Source organism: Dipteris shenzhenensis, chromosome 16 (genome assembly GCF_047967505.1).
Source record: "Dipteris shenzhenensis isolate YYH24624 ecotype China chromosome 16, Dip_SZ_1.0, whole genome shotgun sequence".
Classification (NCBI taxonomy): Eukaryota; Viridiplantae; Streptophyta; class Polypodiopsida; order Gleicheniales; family Dipteridaceae; genus Dipteris; species Dipteris shenzhenensis.
The window spans coordinates 11,923,925-11,945,033 of record NC_141611.1 but is presented as its reverse complement, the minus strand read 5'-3'; the positions used below and the strand labels follow the sequence as shown (position 1 = coordinate 11,945,033).

At 42.5% G+C, this 21,109-nt stretch overlaps 1 protein-coding gene across 1 annotated transcript; it reads right to left on the bottom strand.

Moving 5' to 3' along the window:
• Nucleotides 1-8,078: 8,078 nt before the first annotated feature.
• Nucleotides 8,079-19,899, bottom strand: LOC147892555 (ATP-dependent zinc metalloprotease FTSH, chloroplastic-like). Its single transcript, XM_087387554.1, has 5 exons — nucleotides 18,547-19,899; nucleotides 12,833-13,079; nucleotides 12,507-12,690; nucleotides 12,249-12,420; nucleotides 8,079-8,393 (listed from the first exon to the last, which is right to left on the bottom strand). Exons 1-5 carry the CDS (start codon nucleotides 19,879-19,881, stop codon nucleotides 8,172-8,174), a joined length of 2,160 nt encoding a protein of 719 aa, XP_087243680.1. The 5' UTR covers nucleotides 19,882-19,899; the 3' UTR covers nucleotides 8,079-8,171.
• Between the last annotated feature and the right edge of the window lie 1,210 nt (nucleotides 19,900-21,109).

The following is a 21,109-nucleotide window of genomic DNA, read 5'->3' as shown; positions in this document are numbered from 1 at the left end:
ACTTGGGTACACAGATTCAGACTATGCAGGGCATGTGGATAGTAGGAGATCCACTTCTGGTTATGTGTTCACCTTTGCAGGTGGTGCAGTGTCGTGGATGTCTCGTGCACAGAAGTGCGTGGCTTTGTCTACCACAGAGGATGAGTATGTTGCAGCCCCAGAGGGTTGCAAGGAGGCTATATGGCTTGATCGGCTAGTGGGAGATTTGGGGATTCATACAGGTGTACCGACATTGCATAGTGATTCCATGAGTGCTATTTAGCTAGCACGGAATCCGGTCTTTCATGCAAAGACCAAACACATTGAGGTCAGGTACCATTTCATCAGGGAGGTACTTGAGGACAAGTGCATAGAGCTTGTCAAGGTTCATACAGATGATAACCCTGTAGATATGCTGACGAAGAGTCTACCTAGTCAGCGGTTTGAGTATTGTCGTGTATTGATGGGCATTGGATAGTATGCTCACTGGTTGTTCTCCCTTAAAAGGCACATTGTCCTTTAAGTGGGAGGTTGTGGGGGTTAAAGGTCACTGTGCCTTTACCCCGGTTATGTACAATACTCAAACACACATATAAATGAATGAAAAAGAAGATTAGGGTGGTTCTGCGCCCACCAAACTTGTGTGGCTCTCTGTCTCTCTCTCTCCTTCTTCCGTTCTTGCTTCCGTTGAGAGCACTCTCATTGAGGAGATTCTCCTGATCTCAATCTGCCTGTCCATGGCGAAGTATGTGAACCACTACTAGAGGACACTGTAGGTCCACTAATATTTTGTGATTGCTACTGTGAATTCTATGCAGCATTACCATTTTGTACATCTACATCATCAATCACATTTATTGGTTTATACTAGCTGCTCATCTCATCAAAAACATCTCTGCTCACTGTAAACCTATGAGTAGAAGGGTTATAGTATCTATACCCTTTCTGCTGCAGAGAATAACCAATAAAGATGCACTTCTTAGCTTTTGGATCCAACTTGGACCTCAACTCATCTAGCGCATGAACATAGGCAATGCAACCAAAAATTTTCAAATGAGAAATATCTGGTTTCCTACCAGTATACATCTCCTTTGGCATCATGCCATGTATTGCTACAATGGGAGAGTTGTTCATTATGTAAACTGCTGTAGTAACTGCTTCAGCCCAATAATAATCTGGTACGTCTTTTTCATTTAGCATGGCCCGAGATACCTCTCCAATATGCCTGTTTTTCCTTCCTGCAAGTCGATTTTGCTGTGGGGTATGACTGCATGAGTATTACTGCTTTATGCCATGCTCCTGCAGGAACCTTGCAAACTCATTTGAGAGGTACTCTCCCCCTCCATCTGACCTTAGGCATTTTATTTGCAGGCCTGTTTCTTTTTCAACCATAGCTTTAAAAGCTTTGAAATGCCCAAACACTTCACTTTTCTTTTTCATAAAATACACCCAAACTTTTCTGCTGTAGTCATCAATAAAAGTGACAAAATAGTGATAGCCTCCAATAGATGCAGCTTTAGTAGTCCACACATCAGAGTAGATTAATTCCAATGGCTTCTTACTCTCTTGAACATGTCTAGGAAATTCAACCATGGAGATCAACAATCCAAAAGGTGCTAATTATGGAAGAGGAAACAAAAGCTTAGTTGTTAGAAAGAAAACCAGCCTGTTCCATAAAATTTAGCTCATGATCTAGGGAGTCTCTTTAACAGGGGTTGACAACCAAGGAGGTGGTGAATACATGCAACGAATACCTCTCACGATGATAACATACAAAATGCATTTAAGCCAAGCTTTGCCAAAGTGCTCTTGCCTTTCAACGGTTGCTCTAGAACATGGAGTCCTGCACTTCCAAATGGCATGCAAGATGAATATACCAAGGAAACTTGATAATCTCCCATTACCAAATTGCAATGCGCAACCCATATGTTCCAAGCATTGATGTAGGAGAGGTCTGAAGTGTGGCATAACCTCACAAGGAACGTCCTGTCAAACCCAATGATGCTCCCTCAAGGGGGTTTATGTTGTTGCCTCAAGCTGCATGCATCGACCAATTTGTGTAAGAGAAAAAATGGGACCTCCTCGACCTTGTTCAAGTGCCCTACTCAGGTAGGCCAAAGCCACTCACCTGGGTCCCACTCAATGTCTCACTCTCAAGACGTCGGCTCTCCCAAACCGAAAGGCACCACCAGGCTTCCTCTTGACCTACTAAGACTGTGATGGAGTGGATAATCCAATCCCCACCCAAACGGCCCATATCTTGATCTTTTCCAGTCCAACCCATTCAACACCTCATCATCTACATGATCACAAACTTTCTCGAGAGCCCACATGCCCCACATTGTAGTATCTACAGTAGTAAGAACCATGTGACTGTCCGAGAAACTAAATCTTAAGAGGCACGCATCCTCAAGGACTGTGCATACCAATGGTGGGGGGGCCAAGGACTAAGTAGCCCCTCCCATCACGAGTCACGGATTACCACATCAATCTCTATCATGAGGATGCCTTCCCTCTCAAATGCGAGAGCGCCTACCCTCTAGCCTTTGCTTCCAAGGGAAGCCATCTCCAAGTCTCACAAGATCCCACTAGGCCACCATCTCGCTATGCCAACCGATGTGTGCTCGTTGCCCTAGCATGAGTCCATCTTGATCTTGAACATTGGCATGTCAAATGAGCAATTGCCCTCAAGCTCCTCCAAGCATGTGGAGCTGGCTTGAATGAGTCTCCCAAGATAGATGTTGCCAAACCTTGAAAAGGCTCCTCATCAAGAGGGAGCCCTCCCCCCTGAGGGGGGGCTTTAAAAAAACCCACCTGTGCGATTGATGTCACTGACCTCCTATACGTGGGGCATTCCTAAGAAGCCCTTGCCAAAGAAAGAGCTGCTAGGGCTTGGATCCTAGCATGAGACCGCGTACCACTAACTTTTCCCAATAAGGCTCTGTTTTGCATCTTGGAGTCAATGATGTCTAGCCCCACTTCAGATTGAGGTAGGATTACCATCTACCATGTGACCTTAGCCATGGTGTTCCTCATACCAGTGAAACCTTGCTATAAGAAGTTACACATTAGGCATCTAAGCTGACCATGCAACCTTTGTGAAAGCACCAACTTGAGGCAACATACCAAGATGTCACCAGCAGGACCTAGTTAGCCACTAGGGCCCTGCCTACTAGAGAGTTTGGTGGAACACCAATACAAGAGCTTGCACCTCATAGTCTCTGCCTTAGTCACCATAAGGAAACCAACTAACTTGGTTCAGTTGCCCTTAGATCCTGAGGCCAAGTAATAAGTCTCTAAGGCCCCCAAAACTCCCTCCAAGATCTCTACAATGCCCTCCACAAAAAGCGTTGTGTCATCAACAAACTCTACGTATAGAAGCTTCTGCTCTTAGTGAATCAAAAGCTACATTTTTGAGATATCTACTGCCTAGGATTGTAGAAAATAGCTAAGAGCCTCTATAGCAAAGAGGAAAAAGAAAGGAGTAAAAGATCCATCTTGTCACACTGAGCAAGAGAGAGAGAAGGCCTCCCCCATATACCCTCCTATAACGATTTAGCTGGTACTCCCTACATTCACCCACAAATCCATCTATTTTAAAGGCCCATTAATTGCATAGTGCCCTCCAAAAGAGACCACTCCAACTATAATAACCTTCTCGAAATCCAAAAGAAGGTCCTGATGGGCTAAGACTCGTCTCGAGCCTAATCAACTACCTCAAAAAATATGAAGATGTTGTCTAGGATGATGTGCTCCGAAACAAAACCCGTCGACGTCTCATGGATAATGTCCGCAAGGTGAGGCTACAATCAAAGATAACCTTGGATAAGTAGTATCCAGTAGAGTAATCATTCACCACTATCAAATGTTAGACTTGTCAACCCCCTTTGGGATCAAGCAAAATCATCCTCAGATGAAGGACTAGGTAAAGAGCCTGAGTCGAATATGCTAGTCGAAGGGAAGTGTGGATGTGCTCGCAAAAGTAACTAGAGAAGCTCAGTGTCAATTCATCCTCCCCTAGGCATTTCTGGGTCAGGAGGACTTTGAGGGCCTCCCATAGCTTCTCATGAACAAAAGCACCTACTTTGGAAGACCGTTGGTTGGAACTTCGAGGTGGGGGGACTCTTCCGAATATTGGTAGAAATCCATGGTCATTTCCAAAATCTCCTTCAAGTTTATTGCATAATGATGTTGTACCCACCAAGCCCTAGAGGAGTGATAGGAGAATGAAGTTCGTCAGATCTTTGTGGCCTGAACATCCATCCTTGCACTCTCGTACCAAGCTACTAGCCACTACAAAGTTTGCTTTTTGTTGGCAGGTCTTTTTTGAGTTCACTAACGAAGGAGATTGGCATTCCTTCCATGTGTTCTTTAGTATCTGAGTTGAGCACTACACAACCGTCCAAGCTATCCTTATGAGGATTCATTACCTCACCACTTGCAAAAACAAAGTTTTCAATTACCTTACTCAGATCAAAGCACCATTTGCTTGAGATCCCAACCTGTTTCACAAGAATTGAGCAACAATCCTCACTATTTTCATCAATTATTTCTTCCAACATGACATGTGCTTCTTTCAAGTCGAAATAGTTACAGAAGATAGCCTCTTCAATAGTTGTCATATCACCGTTCAAGAGCGGAGCAAAGGCCGCCATCTAAAGATACAAAGAGGAGCAAGATGTGTTGAGGCAAGTTAAAGGAGCACTCTCCCAAACTTCTATTCATAGAAGATGTGAATGGAAAGCATGCCATTCGATATATGGTAGAACTTCTCCCTTTAACAAATTTGAAAAATCTCTCGTAAATCTGATATTTTTTGTGTAATGGAAAACGCCTTCTCTCTAAGTCGCTCCAGAGAAGCCAAGTCCTCTCTAAGAGCTCTCCGGTGATCCTGTAACAAGGAGTGTTGCCTGTGAAGATCCTGTGACTTGCTGCTCCTCTGAATCTTATCTCCCACCCAAGTAGCGCATCCTCCTCCTGGGGAGCTCTCCAGTAGCTACCAGATCTCCCACATGGCTCAAGCAATTGCGCGGGACCAAGACGTGACCTGTAAAGGGGTGTCTGGAATGCAGACAAGGAAGGGAAGAAGGGGGAAAGGGCTATTTAGGGAGACGGAGAAGGAAGGGACGGGAGGAGGGGAAATAGAGAGTAGAAGAGAGCCATAGCGAGGGGAAGTCGCATTGGGAGCCTCTTGCCATAAAAAACACTTGATGTCAATTGCTTCTTCATAATGTTAGCTTGTATAAGGTTGCAGGTTTCTTTTTCAAAGATTTGTTTGATTGTTGATTGATGCTTGCTACTTGATTTCAATGGTTGAGTCGTTTTTCCAATTGTATTGCCGAAATTTTCTTCATACATTTGGATGCTTTGAAGAATCCGAGTTTTTTGCATGCACTTTTGCATTTTGTGTTTGCACATGGACAAGTCTTTGCATTCCATATGATGTCTAGGTGTTGTTGATGCTTCATACACACATATGCTGCATATGTATGCCATGACTTTGATGTCAATTGCACTCATTACTAACCATAGGCATAAAAACCGATGCATTGAGTTATACTTTGCAAGTATGTGCCAAGACTGAAACTACAAGGATACACTTGGAAAAACAAGAAGCAAAAATCAAGACACTACTTACATCAAGATTTGATGATATTCAAGTTCACAAAATCCACTACCCCTACGAGTGTTTTCTCCATGAAATTCAAAGACAAAGAGAAGAAATTGTCCACTTATGGTTCCAACAATGAACGACAATTTAATGTTGAAGAAACTCCATCAAAGAGTTTTTCAACATGGGAGGGAAATCAAGTCAACATGCATATCCCATTTATCACAAGAAGTCGGATATGCCAATCACCAACTTCCACCAAACTATGATGATTATGGTGATGAGCTTTGGTCAAAAGCACCAAAACCTAAAGACTGATGGACCTCTCTATTTTTCACTAACAAATCTTTCAAGTCCAAAGCATGGACAATTGCAAAGAAAGATTCTATAAGGCAACAAAGACAAGCATAGTGCATGCAAAGGACTACTACACAATTATCCACAAAATGACAATCGACCCAGAGAGTTCACAAATCGTAGATATGCAAATGAACAATGTCAAAAATCAAGGCCAACACAATGACACAGAGAAAGTCACCACATCAACGCTAACAATTACAAGTCAAGATATACAATCCCAAGCATCATATCTCATACAGTGGCCAATTTCAGTCTCATAGCTCCAACGACATTGTTAAAGAAGATGCCAATGCAACCAACCTTGACAGCATGTCAAGTACAAAAGAACCATATCTATCGACAAAAAGAGATGTCATACGAGTTCTAAATTCTACTTTGAAGACGAGCATTGTTGGTCAATATGTCAAAGATACAAAAGATGAAACCAATGCCAACAGTATGCCAAAGATAAAAAAGATGAAACCAATGCCAACAAATTCGGCACAACATCAACATGTAATCCAATAGAAAGACTTGAGCATTACACCAACAATGTAGCAAAAAATGCAAGAAACGAACAATGCCATGCAATTTAAGTTAGAAGAGCCTAACAGAAATCACACTCGTTAAGCAAGAAAAGAACATATGCAAGAGCAACATGCAGAGTCAAATGCAAACACAATAGAGAAATGCAACGATAAAAAAGATGCAAGTATCTCCTGCTCCATAGAATGCAAAGCAAAACAGAGGTGAGATACCAAGCCATGATTTTGCATCATACTTTCTTTACAAAGCCTTATTTATGCATCATCGTCAATTGCAAATATTTGATCCAAGAGGACAAAGATGACAACCATCAAGACCATTAAAGATAGTAACACCATAGGCAAACTGGTTCGAGGTCAACGAAACAGAGAAGCAACATCACCGACAATTCCACCACAATCTCCCATCATAAAATTCAATTAAGAGGAGACTTATGTATACACCATCATGTCAACCTTGAGAAAAGATATTGAGGGACAATCTCAACACCAAATGTGCAATATTTTTAAATATGCATTAAAAAACAAAGAATGGTTAAAAAGCAAAGAGAATTTCCATGCTCTGTCCCTAAACTTAAATAGCCATGGGTAATTTTACATTTACCCATTCGTTTAAACTAATCCTAGTGTGCAGTTAGTCATATGCGTATATACTCCTGCTGTGCCCACCCTCTGTCTTCGTCTCCACTTTCTACTCTCCTCCTTACTTTATTTTGCTGTCAGAGCATGTTTCATCATTATAAAGATATTCCACCTACAGCATCTTCTAGCTCTGCTGGCACTACTGTACAGCTACGAAGCCATTAGCATGAAAAATATGAGCAGCCTTCTTAATGAAACTCTTGAGTTAATAATGAGAGAGAGAGAGAGAGAGAGAGAGAGAGAGAGAGATGAAATGGTTTCTAGATGTTGGAAGGTAAACGGGATTTGGCCCATCATCATACCAGATTGCAGCTCTGCAATTAGCTAGCCCATATACATCTAGAAAGCACGTAAAACAATTTGTAATTACACTTTGTATCATTCCAAAAACCTTTTTATTATTCCAACTACTTGAACCAGCACTCTGGCTGATTGACCCAGATATAGTCTGAGGATTGAATTGTACATGCATGACTGGTATAGGCTAAGGAGTGGCCAGAAAATCTCAATAATCTTTGTGTGCTGCAGCTCTGAAACACAGCTTTCCTTGTACTAGACGTTTACCAGCACTTTGTTTGGCTAAAAACATAAAGGCTGGAAAAAGTCTATATAAATTACAATTAACTATAGCTATTCCTAGAAGATCTTGCTTCATATGTTCGCACAGCTCTGTTGCTAAAAGTAGCACGCGGGTGGGTGTGTGGCTTTTCCCTACAGACTTTCAACTCAGCATTTGAACAACAAACCTAACTGCGAGATCTACAGCCTCCTTCCCTGAGCATGAGGATGCGAGGCAATCAAATTTGCCATAACCCTGGATTTGTGCATTACAGAAAATACATATGAAGGCCAAAGTGCACTGCACACCAGAACTACATCCCTTAAAGTTGACGTACCATCACAGTCTCTTCACAGCAAAAAATCAAGTATGGACTGGTCAAAACTATGCAGATAAAACTGCCTTTTAAGAATGGAAGCTTTGTTATTTTCGTAAAAATCAAGCAACTCGTCTTGCATTTCAATTGTAACAATATACAAGATTTACAGGCCACAGCTTAGGCTACATATAACTCTGCTTTGCTGTCCATAAATAGGCTCAGAAACTCTTCACCATCAACAGTTTCCTTCTCAATCAGCAAATTTGCCAATTTGTGAAGAATGTCAATGTGCTTTGTAATGATAGACTTGGTTCTTTCATAAGCCCGTTCTACAAGCTCTCGCACCTCTGCATCAATCACATCAGCAGTTGCCATAGAGTAGTCGGATTGTTGCGAAACCTGCAAAGAGCATTCTTGTTAAAATACAAAAGTAACCCATGCGTATAGGTTTAGGGTTGGCAGCTTTAAACAGTCATCAAGGAACAAGAAACGAATCCTCAGATTGACAAATTGAACCTAAAATTAAATCTGAAGCCAGAAATAAGTCCACTTACAGAAGGCTGACCCTCACAGCAAATAGTGGAAAGACAACAGCACAAAACATATTCATTAGTACCATCATTAGTGTTTTAAAATATTCTGGCTTTCCAAGAAATCAGGGAGGATGGGGGGTGTTTTTTGTGGTGGTGGGGGGGACCTAATGCCTGTGAAAATTAAAAACATGTGTTCATAAATTCTGCTCTATGACATTCTGGAGGACCACTTAACCACAAAAGATGTGAAATATGTGACTTCCAGCTTGAAACCCCATTTGAAGGGAAAACCAAAACAGCTAGGGTTCCTAAAGGAACAACATCAACCAGGAGGCCTTTTCCCCTGCTGGCAACTAATAGCACAATTAATATATCTGTGTCACATAGTCAGAAAAAAAATTCTCTTGCTCTCAGTGGCTCTCCCTCACCTATCAGAAATTCCATGTGCATGAACTGACCTAAAATCATCTGCATAATCTAACTCCTAGCTAGCTACTAAAAGGACGTTCTTCTTGTTATCAATAAAATCTCAGCGGAGGAAACTAGCTTGCAGGCCATAGAGGCGTACTATCTTCAGCACACTTGCGCCTTTGTGCTTTCATTACTTCATTGCAGTAGAAGTTCATTATTGCCCTGCATCCCTATTTTGGAACTCCATCCATGGATTGACTACAATCCATCCAGAAGGAGCAACAGTTACAAAGAAAGAGACTATACTGCAGGTTCACTCTTATAGGAGAAGCTCTAGCAATACTTTATTACGTCACTCTAATTACAACAAGCAAAAAAACACATTATAGCATGTCATGGATTCCAATATGTAAGTTATATTCACCACCATCCTGCCCAAGCTGCTACACGGAAGTATACCTGCAGATGCATGTCCACCTCACATCTTCTACAGAAGATAAAACAACAGAACATAGCTCCATACTTCCCTTCTACAGGAACCAAACATTTGCCACAATCAACAGGGGTACCTCAAGACTTGGGATTTAGATTGACATGTTCTAAACACCTCATAACGTAGAGTACGTGAAACAACAGAACATGGCAGCATGCTTCCCGCCAACAGGAAACTAACATCTGCAACTATCAATCAAGTATGGAGTAACACAAAAAAATCGTAGACTACTACCATCAGAATACAATTATGCAGTGCACCCCTACGTAGTATGTAAAAGCCAGGACAATAATGATCTCACAGGAGCAACAACCACACTCACAATCCTCCACAGAGGAAGCATCAAACTACTGCATTCCAAATTGTCAATGTGTTTTATCCACACATTCCAGTCTATAATCCCCATTCTGCCGTGCTTTGATGCATCTCCCTTGACCTATGTTGGAGACACTGATGTATGCATTTATCATCCCTATTGAATGAGCAATCCCTATGCTTACAGGAACTTCAACCACAAAGAGCTTAACAAAAAAATCAGGTGAACTGGGTCTTTTTCCTCCAACATGAGCGCCATCAGCATGCCACTGGTATGAGTGGTGAACGAGGGGTGAACAATGTAATAGGGCAACCCGCACAAGGCATTTGACTAGCTAGTCAGACCTGCCTCTCATCAGATTTCACTTTAAAACTCAACAGATGCAAACGGTAAGTTGGTGAAACCAGACTCTCCAACGGGGGTGGTGGCAACATAGCCCTGCAACGCAACTAAACAATCTCATGACAAATGGAAGGAGTATCATAATATAAATAGGATGCAACTTGCCCCAAAAGTTCACAAAAGAAGCTCGATACCAAGAGTTAATGTTCAAATAGCCATGCAGGAAGCCAGTTAAGCGCTTGTGACAATGGAAGATAATAGCATAAAGACCATCGTTTCTTTCTGCACAGCAAGCATATATATTGCACACACACACACACACCCCTACGACATCGTCAACCATAATATAAATATATGCTCTCATGCATATACACATCCACACACCCACACACATGGAACATCCACTTATACAAGTCCGTTAAACTCAATTTCTATCAGCCATTTCGAGGTGATGAGCAGACCAACTCTAACAAATCTTTAACAACTGCAAGTTCACCCTAGCCTCAAAAGTCAACTGTAAAGTATCTAACTCCAAAGAGAGTCACAAAGGTCAAAACTCCGGTTTACAATGAATTATGGTTTAGATACAATAATAATGAAATTATTGTTAAGTACGTCTCCATCCATCTCCACATCTGTTTTGCAAAGTCCTCTTTCTCTTTTGTTTCTCTTATGAATAAAACAGAGACTAGGTATCAAAGTCTAACCAGGTCAAACTCGAACTCTTCCCGCTGTATCCATGACTTTGCAAACTTGTGTTCTTTAGGTTTTGAAATACCAAAAAGTTCCAAGGGCATATCGGAGTTTCTAGAATTTCCTGAACATGTTTTGTGCTAACTATGACATGAGTCTCACATACTCAACCTAAGCACAGAAGAAAAGGCAGGTGGGGGAGGAGTGGTAACATCCCGAATGAACACATCTCCATTGACATGACTTATGTGTCACTTATCTAGGCAGAGCCACAGCTAGCTCTGTGTGTCACTTATCTAGGCAGAGCCACAGCTAGCTCTCTACATTTACTTTCCAGAAAATCTGTTGTATTACCTTCTCAAGGGAAATGACATCATATTAGAGGCAAAAAGGAGAAATGACAAAGGTCAGCATCGTAAGTTAGCATGCAGACACTGAATCTGAACAGAGACATTAGTCACAGGACTGGCACACAAATATTGATAGATGTGCACCTATTTCAGCATAGTATACATGAGTTCGTCTTCCAAAGCATAGTGTCATTAATGTTTCATCCAGAAAATTAAGATATGTTGCATAATCTTTTTGTGTGTCGCCTAGGCATCAGAGGTGATTAGAGATCAGCCCTTCACTGCTGACGTATGTATGGTAAACCTGTCTGATAGAATAGGCAGTAGGAAAACCCTAAGCGACGGGACTGGCACACAAATATTGATAGATGTGCACCTATTTCAGCATAGTATACACGAGTTCGTCTTCCAAAGCTCATTAATGTTTCATCCAGAAAAATTAAGATTGTAAGCAAATGTTGCATAATCCTTTTGTGTGTGGCCTAGGCATCAGAGGTGATTAGAGATCAGCCCTTCACTGCTGACGTATGTATGGTAAACCTGTCTGATAGAATAGGCAGTAGGAAAACCCTAAGCCATGAGGTAGCGATGGGACAAACTTGTATAAGCTGCTTGTGACAACATCAGAAACACAAATAGGACAGACATAAAGAGCTACATAGCCATCAGGATGTTATTACAGGTCATACGTACTGTGGTGGTTCGCGAAGCATACCAAACACATCCAGTGCACCCCTTCAATATACAGCTATTACGTTCTAAAACTCCTACTTGACTTACTGCAATGGAATATTCTAAGGTAATAAGCCTCAGAGAAGTCTACAAGAGGAGACTATACAAACCAGGACTGCATAAATCATACACGTCCCACGCCTATATATCTAGATGAATCCAGAACATGCCCAAATTCATCCTCTAAAAACACAACATAGTGCATTTTCAATCTCATGATAGTCACTCATAACTTTGAAGACCATAAACTCCATCTCGCATAGCAGGGACTAGCTACTATGACATCCCCACTGACATCATCAAAAAGCAAAGCCTGCCTAGGATGCACAAATAGTTGGACAACGTGAAGTTTCACGATCTACAACTCAAACCACTTGGGCTTACCTGTTGTCCAAGGAATGGGTTTCCTCCTCCTCCTCCAAGAGCAAGCTGTCCAATCTTCCTGCTGAAACCAAACCTTTCGACCATTTGTCTAGCAACCCGAGAAACTTGTTGGAAATCATTAGATGCTCCAGTGGTGACATTTTCCTCCCCAAATATAACCTCCTCAGCCACCCTGTGATGACAATTTAATTTGAGTACCCCATCTAAGCATCCATTCTGGAAATTCAATTGCAAATGATAGAAAACAGGTCCCCTTACCTTCCACCCAAGGCTACCGCCATTTGGTTTTCCAGGTAGCTTCTGCTGTAAAGTCCAGATTCCAGCCTCTCTTCACTCGGAGCAAAGAAAGTAAGGCCTCCCGCACCACCTCGAGGGATAATGGAGATCTTCGCCACAGGATCGTACTCTGGCATCAGAGCACCAACGAGAGCATGCCCAGCTTCTGCAAAGACAAAAAATTGCATGAAAAAACGTGGATAGTTATAGTAACACCTATTCTGTGAAAAATCAGGAAGCATAATTGACACATTTGGCACATTGATAAGAAGAGAGGCAAATAGGAATAGCAGGCTCTGCATTAGTACCATGGTAAGCAACTAATTTCTTTTTTTCCTCCGAAACAACAGCATTTTTTTTCTCTGGGCCAGCTATTATCCTTTCAAGTGCATCAGCAATCTCATCCTTGCTTATTTCTTTCAGATCTCTTCTAGCAGCAAGAATTGCAGCTTCATTCATTAGATTCTGCAGGTCTGCACCAGTAAAACCAGGAGTTCTCCTTGCAATTTTCTCAAAGTCCACATCCTTGGCTAGAGCCTTCCCCCGAGAATGGACCTACAACACACTTCCAAATATTTCATATTCAAAAAGAAATTCACCAATAATACCACAGTATGCATGGTACATGATCTCCACAAATAATAGGTCACACATGCATGCCAGGATACACGAGAAACATGCAGATATTCCAGCTTGCTATTTCAATTCAAGAGAGCCAAAAAATGACCATCACAAGCAAAATCCTTTTGCCTACTACGCTACTAGCCGAGAAGACACAGCATTACGCCTTCAACTAAGTAACAACTGGATGGAAGGTGAGGGTTCCCTCTTTCTCTAAATATGCAATGTGTGGACTCTGGACTTGCAGCAGGAGTCTCACAAAAGTGGGAATTTATAATAACAGCACGTATAGCCTATTCACTGTCGAGATGTAGCCTACGAAATGTCATTGCCCCTTCTTCAAGGGCTGTCACACCACTTCCACTGCACAGTCAATCTTCATAAGCCACTGGAAGGCCAAGGGGCACCTTGAAATTGGGAAGATTCTGAGATGACATACTTGGGATGCTACAAACGATCACTGGGTCTTGCATTTCCTTTTATGAACTATGTCACTTTCAGGAGAAAAAAACTTACCTAAGGCATCTTCAGTTACGCAAGACCTCAGTATTTAATTGTTGATCAGCATTCACCTTCTTATGCTTCCTATGTATAGAATTCATAAATACTACATGGCATGACGACATAACTGGAGCTTATTCAATGATTTGACCCCTCTCACACATAAGGTCATATCAACTTAACCAAGAAACACGTCAAGAAAGGGCTTATTCTTCTCTTCTGGCTCCCATATGGTCAAATCAAAAAAGGCATTCTTTATTTCTGCATTTCCCACACATGCTATACTGATACTGGTAAACTTCTGCATCGTACTGAACATACACCCAGCCTTACGGGCTGTGATTTCACACCATCAAAACAAATTTGAATATAAGGCGTAATCATCTGTTCCCGGATCTTCACAGATGCCACAACACTCCACTTCTAATGAACAATGCACACACTGTTTAACATATACATCAATAATTATGTCCATCAAGGTGTGAATGTCCCCACACTTGATAGACATCCAGACCTTCATTTTTGACGGAGTATCAACTTACATGATCATTTCATCTACATTTTTACAGCATAAATTCACACCTAGCCACATGTGCACACCATACCTACTCAAATTTCACCTCTCATGAGATATACTAAGCTTAGTGTAAACAAAAATCTTCATCATATTTTGAAGAAAACTCCTGAAACATACTTCTTCAGACTCCATACAGATGCTTACCATGCTTCTGTAAAGTTAAATTTCCTAGAAAATCTTATTGAGAAATACTCACAAGTTGTGCAATTATGCATAGTACCTACTGAATGCCATGCAGCCAGCAACAACAATAAAGCTTCAGCCTTATCACTCATTTAGGGATTAACCCCCGGCACTTTTTCTCCACAATGCAGGTGGATGTTTTATCTGTCATACAGATTGCACTTCTAAATTAGTATCCCTACACCTTCCACCTTGCATGAAGATTACCACCTAGCGACCTGAAATGTTGCACTGTGTTCTCAGACTTTACTGTAACTGCAATAGTGGAGAAGTATGCCTAGTAGCATGTGCAAGAATAGTGCATACACCTAGATGCAAGATTAGTGCATGCTATTATTGCCCCCTTGCAATTTCCTTCTGCAGGTAAATGTTTGAGAACCTCTAAAACTCGTACATCAGTGGGATTCAACCTTCAATCAAATAAAACAAGCCCACAGTTGGGTCTTGACAGGGCACCATAAAAGAAACCAACACTCTTTGTATTATGAAAAGAATGGTGCAAGCCAGGCTTGTGCAGTTGTGAGAGCTAAGTTAACTAATGCAGCAACTAGTAAATTTATAGTAGATTTGTGCAACTTTCTTCTGACCTGCAACAGCCACCTCATAAGATAATCTAAAAAACCTGTGTTGCTAACGCTCCTATTGATGCCTTCTGCTGCTTCCATTGGTGTCTGTGAATGCCTCCTTCTCAGGAAACAGGATTTAAACATCAAGCTGAACAAACTCCATAGGCGTTGCTTGCTCCAGTCATACAAGCTGGGTCCTCATCACCACAAAACGGGCCACAATATGCTACACTGGCAGGGCTTGCTTCCCCTCTCAGACATCCATAAGGTCCACCCCTTTCACAAACACCAATGAGTTTTTCTCCTCGCCTATGCTTGCTCTATGGTTAAATGACTGTAAGGGCCAAGTTACAAAATGGAAAAAGGCACATAAAGATAAATGCATTGAAATGCAGGTGTATCACATAGAGAGGGTGTACATGGCCAATCAAAAAAATTCAATGGACTGCCTGTACCTCTATAGAGCTAGTAACGTGAGAGTTTGGAGATAGAGAGAGAGAGAGAGAGAGAGAGAGAGAGAGAGAGAGAGAGAGAGATCAAACACATGGAGCTCAGCTGAGATGATATAGCAAGAATGAGATACAAGAAAACTATCAACCTGAAAAAAACTAAACCCTAAGGAGTCTAGGGTGACTCAAAACTGAATGTACTACTAACTCAAACACTAGGTATGGTTAGGGGGAAAAGCGTCAGAAGGAAAAAGTGCCCCAAACCCTCCTCTAATTAACTAACACAGTGGCCACTTCCTTAAATATTACAATATTTCCAACACCCCCTGCAGAGACAATGTCCTAGTGTAAAAGAGTGATCTCAATTCCCAAATGGAAGTCGTCCCAAAGCTTTGCAAAAAGCTTCACACTTTTCTCTGGAGAGGGCCTTGGTGAAAAGATCTGCAATGCTGTGATGTGCATGACAGTTGATGGAGCTGATCCCTCCTACAGGTACCCCATACTGACAATGGATCTCAATGTCTATCGTGAGTGCATGAAACACAGTATTCCATGCAACCACAATGGCACTCTAATGGAGTAAACGGTTGCAAACCATCAAGAAGATCTGCCATCGGCATCCTTAGCCACACACATTTCAAGAGCCGTATACTCAGCTTCACAAGATGAAGTTGCCACACTGGATTGTTTCTAGCTCAACCATGAAAAAAGGTCACTCATCTGCCAGAGGGATTGTTCCTTGCAGAACCATGAAAAATGGTCACTCATCTCCCATGCATGCATTATCCAAAAATCTTTGTGAGGGATGCCTACTTTGGAGCATGCATCAGTTTCCCTCCCCTAAAGGTGCAGCCCATAAGTTGAATTTAATTCACACTTATGTGAGTTGTTCGATGCAGACAGCATCAATTGGCAGGTATTCGTACCTTTTTACTTTTGTGGATGATGGGTTTCTATGACTCCAAAATTTAAGGACAAAAGTTATCATCGATATTCAGTTTGCTATAGCTAGTGCCCTTTGGATGGGGCTTGCTGAGTAGGTCAAGAGTGTATACTCACTCAATAAAATCCGTACATTCTGCAGGAGATAATTATATTTTTCAGTTTAAGCTTTGTTGGGAATACAATGTGGCACATAGGGGTTAATGTGTTTAACAGCGAACTGCCATGTGTCAACCATTGTATGGCATAATCCCATATACACATATGTAATTCTACAGCAGTCTTAATATCCTTGCTGTCCCACATTTGTACATACACTAACTAATGAATCTCAATTTTGTATAGCTGAGTCTCTCGCTCAAACTAAAACTTAACATGAGTTTCTTTCTCTGTCCATGTGCAGCCCATCCATGCTGCTATTGAGAGTCCAGCCCCAGACTCATTCTTTTCCCAAGTCAAAAGTTGCATTTAATTAACTGTTTTGCCAAGAGTTTCTTTCCATTCAGTATTTCTACTCTTGTGCTAGGGATAGCCTAGCCTGAGCTCCTACTCAACTAGTCTTCACTAAGCTAAATTAAACTTGCCTCTACTTCAAATGACTTCACCTGTCACACTTGGGTTTATCCATTGAAATCCAAGTCAGATGTCTTTGCTTGCTTCAAGCAATCCTTGCTATGGTTGAAAATAAAGTTGGTCACACTCCACTCTAATACCAAATGTGAGAGTTAGGGGATGGAGAGAGGAGCTCACCTGAATGAGTTTGCAAGAATGAGAGACAAGATGTCTATCTACATGATGAAATCCTAAAACCCTAGAGTAAGCCTAGGGTGAGTCAAAAGTGACAATACTACTGAATCAACCACTAACTATGGTTAGAACAAAAAAGTGCCCCTAACCCATACATTGGCCATTGCCATAAATATTACAATATGTCCAACAAGTAAGATCTCATTAAAATCCCGGCCCTGAACGACCTGGTGACATGGGAAGCCACAATTTCCCTTTGCAAATGATCCATATCTACTCTAGACACAACGGATTCTGAATGCGCAAAAAATTGCAATTAGGTGCAACTAAGTACAACAATGGCAGGCCTAACTGCTAGTGTAAATTCCAAGTGCAAGTCAAGAATTATCTATAACATCCTCTGTCGTTGCTGCTAGCTAAAAACTAGTAAATCTTCCTATTAGCACGCACAATGTTGGTTAGCACTAGAAAAGCAGTGATGACTGCTTAACTTCCCTAGTCTGCCAATTTAGGGGAAACATAAGGTATATATACTAACAGAATGCATATGATTACACAAGAACACCTACAACAGCGCCATGCTCATTTGAGATTACTTTCTCATACCCTCCAGTGCCTACAAACTGGAATAAAGCTCACCTAGAATACTAAGAAAAGGTAACTTCAAAGAGAACACATAAGCCATGATGACACGCACTTATGAGCACTTCCTTGACTCCACACACATACATATATCTATTTAACCGACTTGCTGCCACTTATAATGATCAGCTATTTAGAACGCCTAAACCAAAGCAATGTACTAAAAGGTGCCTAAGCATTGGCCAAGAAGAAGGCGATTGGAAATGTTACCGATGGTACTCATAGCTCCATTAAGCGTTATTTTCCCTTGGTTGGTCTAGCTAGTGCAGCACTATTGCCATGCTTAAAGTATTAGACCAGCTTTTACAAGGCGAAGAAAAGTGCAAAGAAGATGTGGATGATTGGACCTTCACTGTAAGGAAACCCAAGCGCCTACTCGGGAGTCTGATCTCAAAAGATTACCCCCCCAACCACGCATCCAATTGGTCAGGATCAGCAAAACCTGCCAAGAGGCCTGTCACTCTTTGAAGAAAGCAAAGAGACGGCCTTACCAGTTGAAAGTAAGGTCAAAAAAAGTTAGAAACAAGCAATCAAGCCGCTCTTGCTGATGGATTAAATAATGTTGCTCTCGGAATAAAAAAAATAAAAGATGAATACAAAGCGGGATAACCTACTAACTCTGATTTCCATCATGCAAACACAAAGCCAGATCACAACAATGACAATTGGTAAAACGAGCAAACAAAAACACAAGCCAAAACAGGAAAGATGGGGGGAAAGGAGGTAGGGCAGGATAGGAACGGGGGTGAAATCTCCATGAGTGCAAACGAACAATCTGCGATGCAACTGCTGACCTGCAAAATCTTGACGCGACCTGCCACATCCGGTCGGTCCACAGTCACTTGCCTATCGAATCGGCCAGGCCTCAAAAGAGCAGAATCCAAAACATCAGGCCTATTCGTTGCTGCGAGCACAATCACTCCACTGTTTCCAGAAAACCCATCCATTTCTGTGAGCAGCTGATTGATAGTTTGCTCTCTTTCATCATTTCCACCACCTAAACCAGCACCCCTCTGTCTGCCAACAGCGTCAATTTCATCAATGAAAACGATGCAAGGTGCTTTAGCTTTGGCTTTCTCAAATAAGTCCCTGACACGGGAGGCTCCGACCCCAACGAAGAGCTCCACGAATTCGGAGGCTGCACACGAAAAAAAGGGAACACCGGCCTCACCAGCAACGGCTCGTGCCAACAAGGTTTTACCGGTACCAGGGGGTCCAACCAAAAGACAACCTTTCGGGATTTTAGCTCCGAGAGCCGTGTATTTGTCGGGGTTCTTCAGGAAATCCACTACTTCTTGCAATTCAAGCTTCGCCTGGTCCGCTCCCGCAACATCGCCAAAAGAGACGCCCGTCTCAGGAACCTCCTGAAATTTAGATTTCGAACGCCCGAAATCCATGGGTCCTCCAAGACCACCAGGTCCGCCAGGGCCGCCCTGGGCTCGTCTGAACAACAGGAACAAGCCTCCGAAGGCCAGGATGGGGAACAAGAGGTTGCCAATGATGTTGAACAGATTGTTGGTAACTTCTCCTTCCGACACGGATATGTCGACGCCATTCATTGCCAAGATGTCGACCAAGTCGGGATCGTTGGGCAGCGTCACATTGGCTCTGCGGCCATCCACGGCAGTAAGCTGCAGGGTGGTGCCATCCTTGCTGAAGCGAACGCGCTCGACCTTGCCGCGCTTGACAGCGTTGAGGAACTCGCTGTAGCGCCATTGGGTGCCTTCGGGGAGGTCGGAGGGCTTACGGGCGATTTCAACGGGGGGGGCAGAGAGGGAGCTATTGGCGAAGGGGTTGGCGGAGGGCTGTTCGAAGACTTGGAAAGGGGAGGGGGAAGCAGAAGGCGGAGGGGGGGGAGGGGAGAAGTCGGAGGCGAGGACGGGGAGGGAGGAGAAGGCAGCGAGGGCAGCGAAGGCAGGGATCGAGAGGGAGCTGGGGGAGGAGGACGACGACGACGAAGAAGAAGCTATGGCGATGAGGGAGAGGGAAGGAGGACGGCGATGGAGAGGGAGGAGGAGAGGGGAGCTATGGCGGGGGAGGTTGTGGTGAAGCAGAGGGTGAAAGGGGAACAGGGAAGAAGAAGAAGAAGAAGCTGTCATCGCCATAGCCATAGCCATAGCCATCGCCATAGCCAGACCTTCAAAGCTTCACAATTGTTCAGTTGGATTGTATTTTCTAATTGAATAGTATGGTGGTCATGTTAGTGATGAAGAAGACGATGAATCTATCGGCCACGTTTCCCCTCTCCCCCCTCGCCACGTGTCACAAGATAACACCCCCGTCCTTCCACTTGGCTCCCCTCCAACGTGGCACTCGCTCCTTCCCACGCTGGCATATCCCATGTTTCTCCACCACTCGGTAGCCTTTGCAACGTTTCACATTGGTCTACCCTTGCGTAGTCTTAGCAACGTTTCAAATTGGCACACATCCGCCCAACTAGAACCGGGCAGGCAGCAGTGAACCGTGTCAGGCTGGGTGGGCAGAATCTCGTTCCAATGATTGAATTGAGTACAATAAATCCATTATAGCGGCAGAGCACAAGACTTGCAGAAAACACAAAAAGGTAAGATTTTGGGATTTCATTTGGCCACCTTACTTTTCATGGGCAGCATGCTAATAAGACGCATTCACTATAGGTTTAAATAGGCCTCTATAGACCCATTCTGAAAGCCAAACTAATCTGCTAAGAGCGGCATCCCCTTGCAACTGACCAATTCCCAACCAAGTAACATCTTGAAAAGTGAATTTCCACCTAGCAACCATCTTACTGAGTATTTCAGATTGTGGAATTTGAACTTTGTACTTGCAAAGTACTATATCTTGCCATGGAGCCATGACTCCCTAGGTCCATTATCTCAATCCAGTATCTAGCAATTATTGGCCCTGGATGATTGCAATGAAGCTTGAGGAACCATTTTAGCAATCATTTTCCTACACTTCTGAACCATCCCTTCTAACCCAAGGCCACCATATAGTTTCAATAAATGGCATGCCATTGATCCCTCTAAATAAAAATTCAATATAAACATGTCCATTCTCCTTAGTGAATTATTAGAATATGGAAATGCAGAGATCACATACACAGAAATGGACATCGACACATGTTTAGCAACAAGAATCCTGCCAGCAAAGGATAGTTTAGCATTCTCCATGCTGCAAACTTACTCAACATCTTACTCATGCACCAATCAAATTTATCTTTCAAGCTAGCTACAAAACCAATGTGACAATTTCATTTGCTCTAATCCATTTGAAAGGAAAGGTATTTTCTATTTGCATTGGTTGTTGTACATGTGTTCTTCATTGGGGGCACCATTGGTCCTTATTTTCAACTCTTATGCATTCAATTCGTAGATT

What these genes read in the sequence shown, in the direction of transcription:
- LOC147892555 (XM_087387554.1), bottom strand. Translation starts at nt 19,881, where the DNA reads ATGGCGATGGCTATGGCTATGGCTATGGCGATGACAGCTTCTTCTTCT. An exon ending in GAAATTAGTTGCTTACCATG is followed by an intron (nt 12,691 to 12,832) that starts GTACTAATGCAG and finishes TTGTCTTTGCAG; the next exon opens with AAGCTGGGCATGCTCTCGTT. An exon ending in ACCCATTCCTTGGACAACAG is followed by an intron (nt 8,394 to 12,248) that starts GTAAGCCCAAGT and finishes TGCTCTTTGCAG; the next exon opens with GTTTCGCAACAATCCGACTA.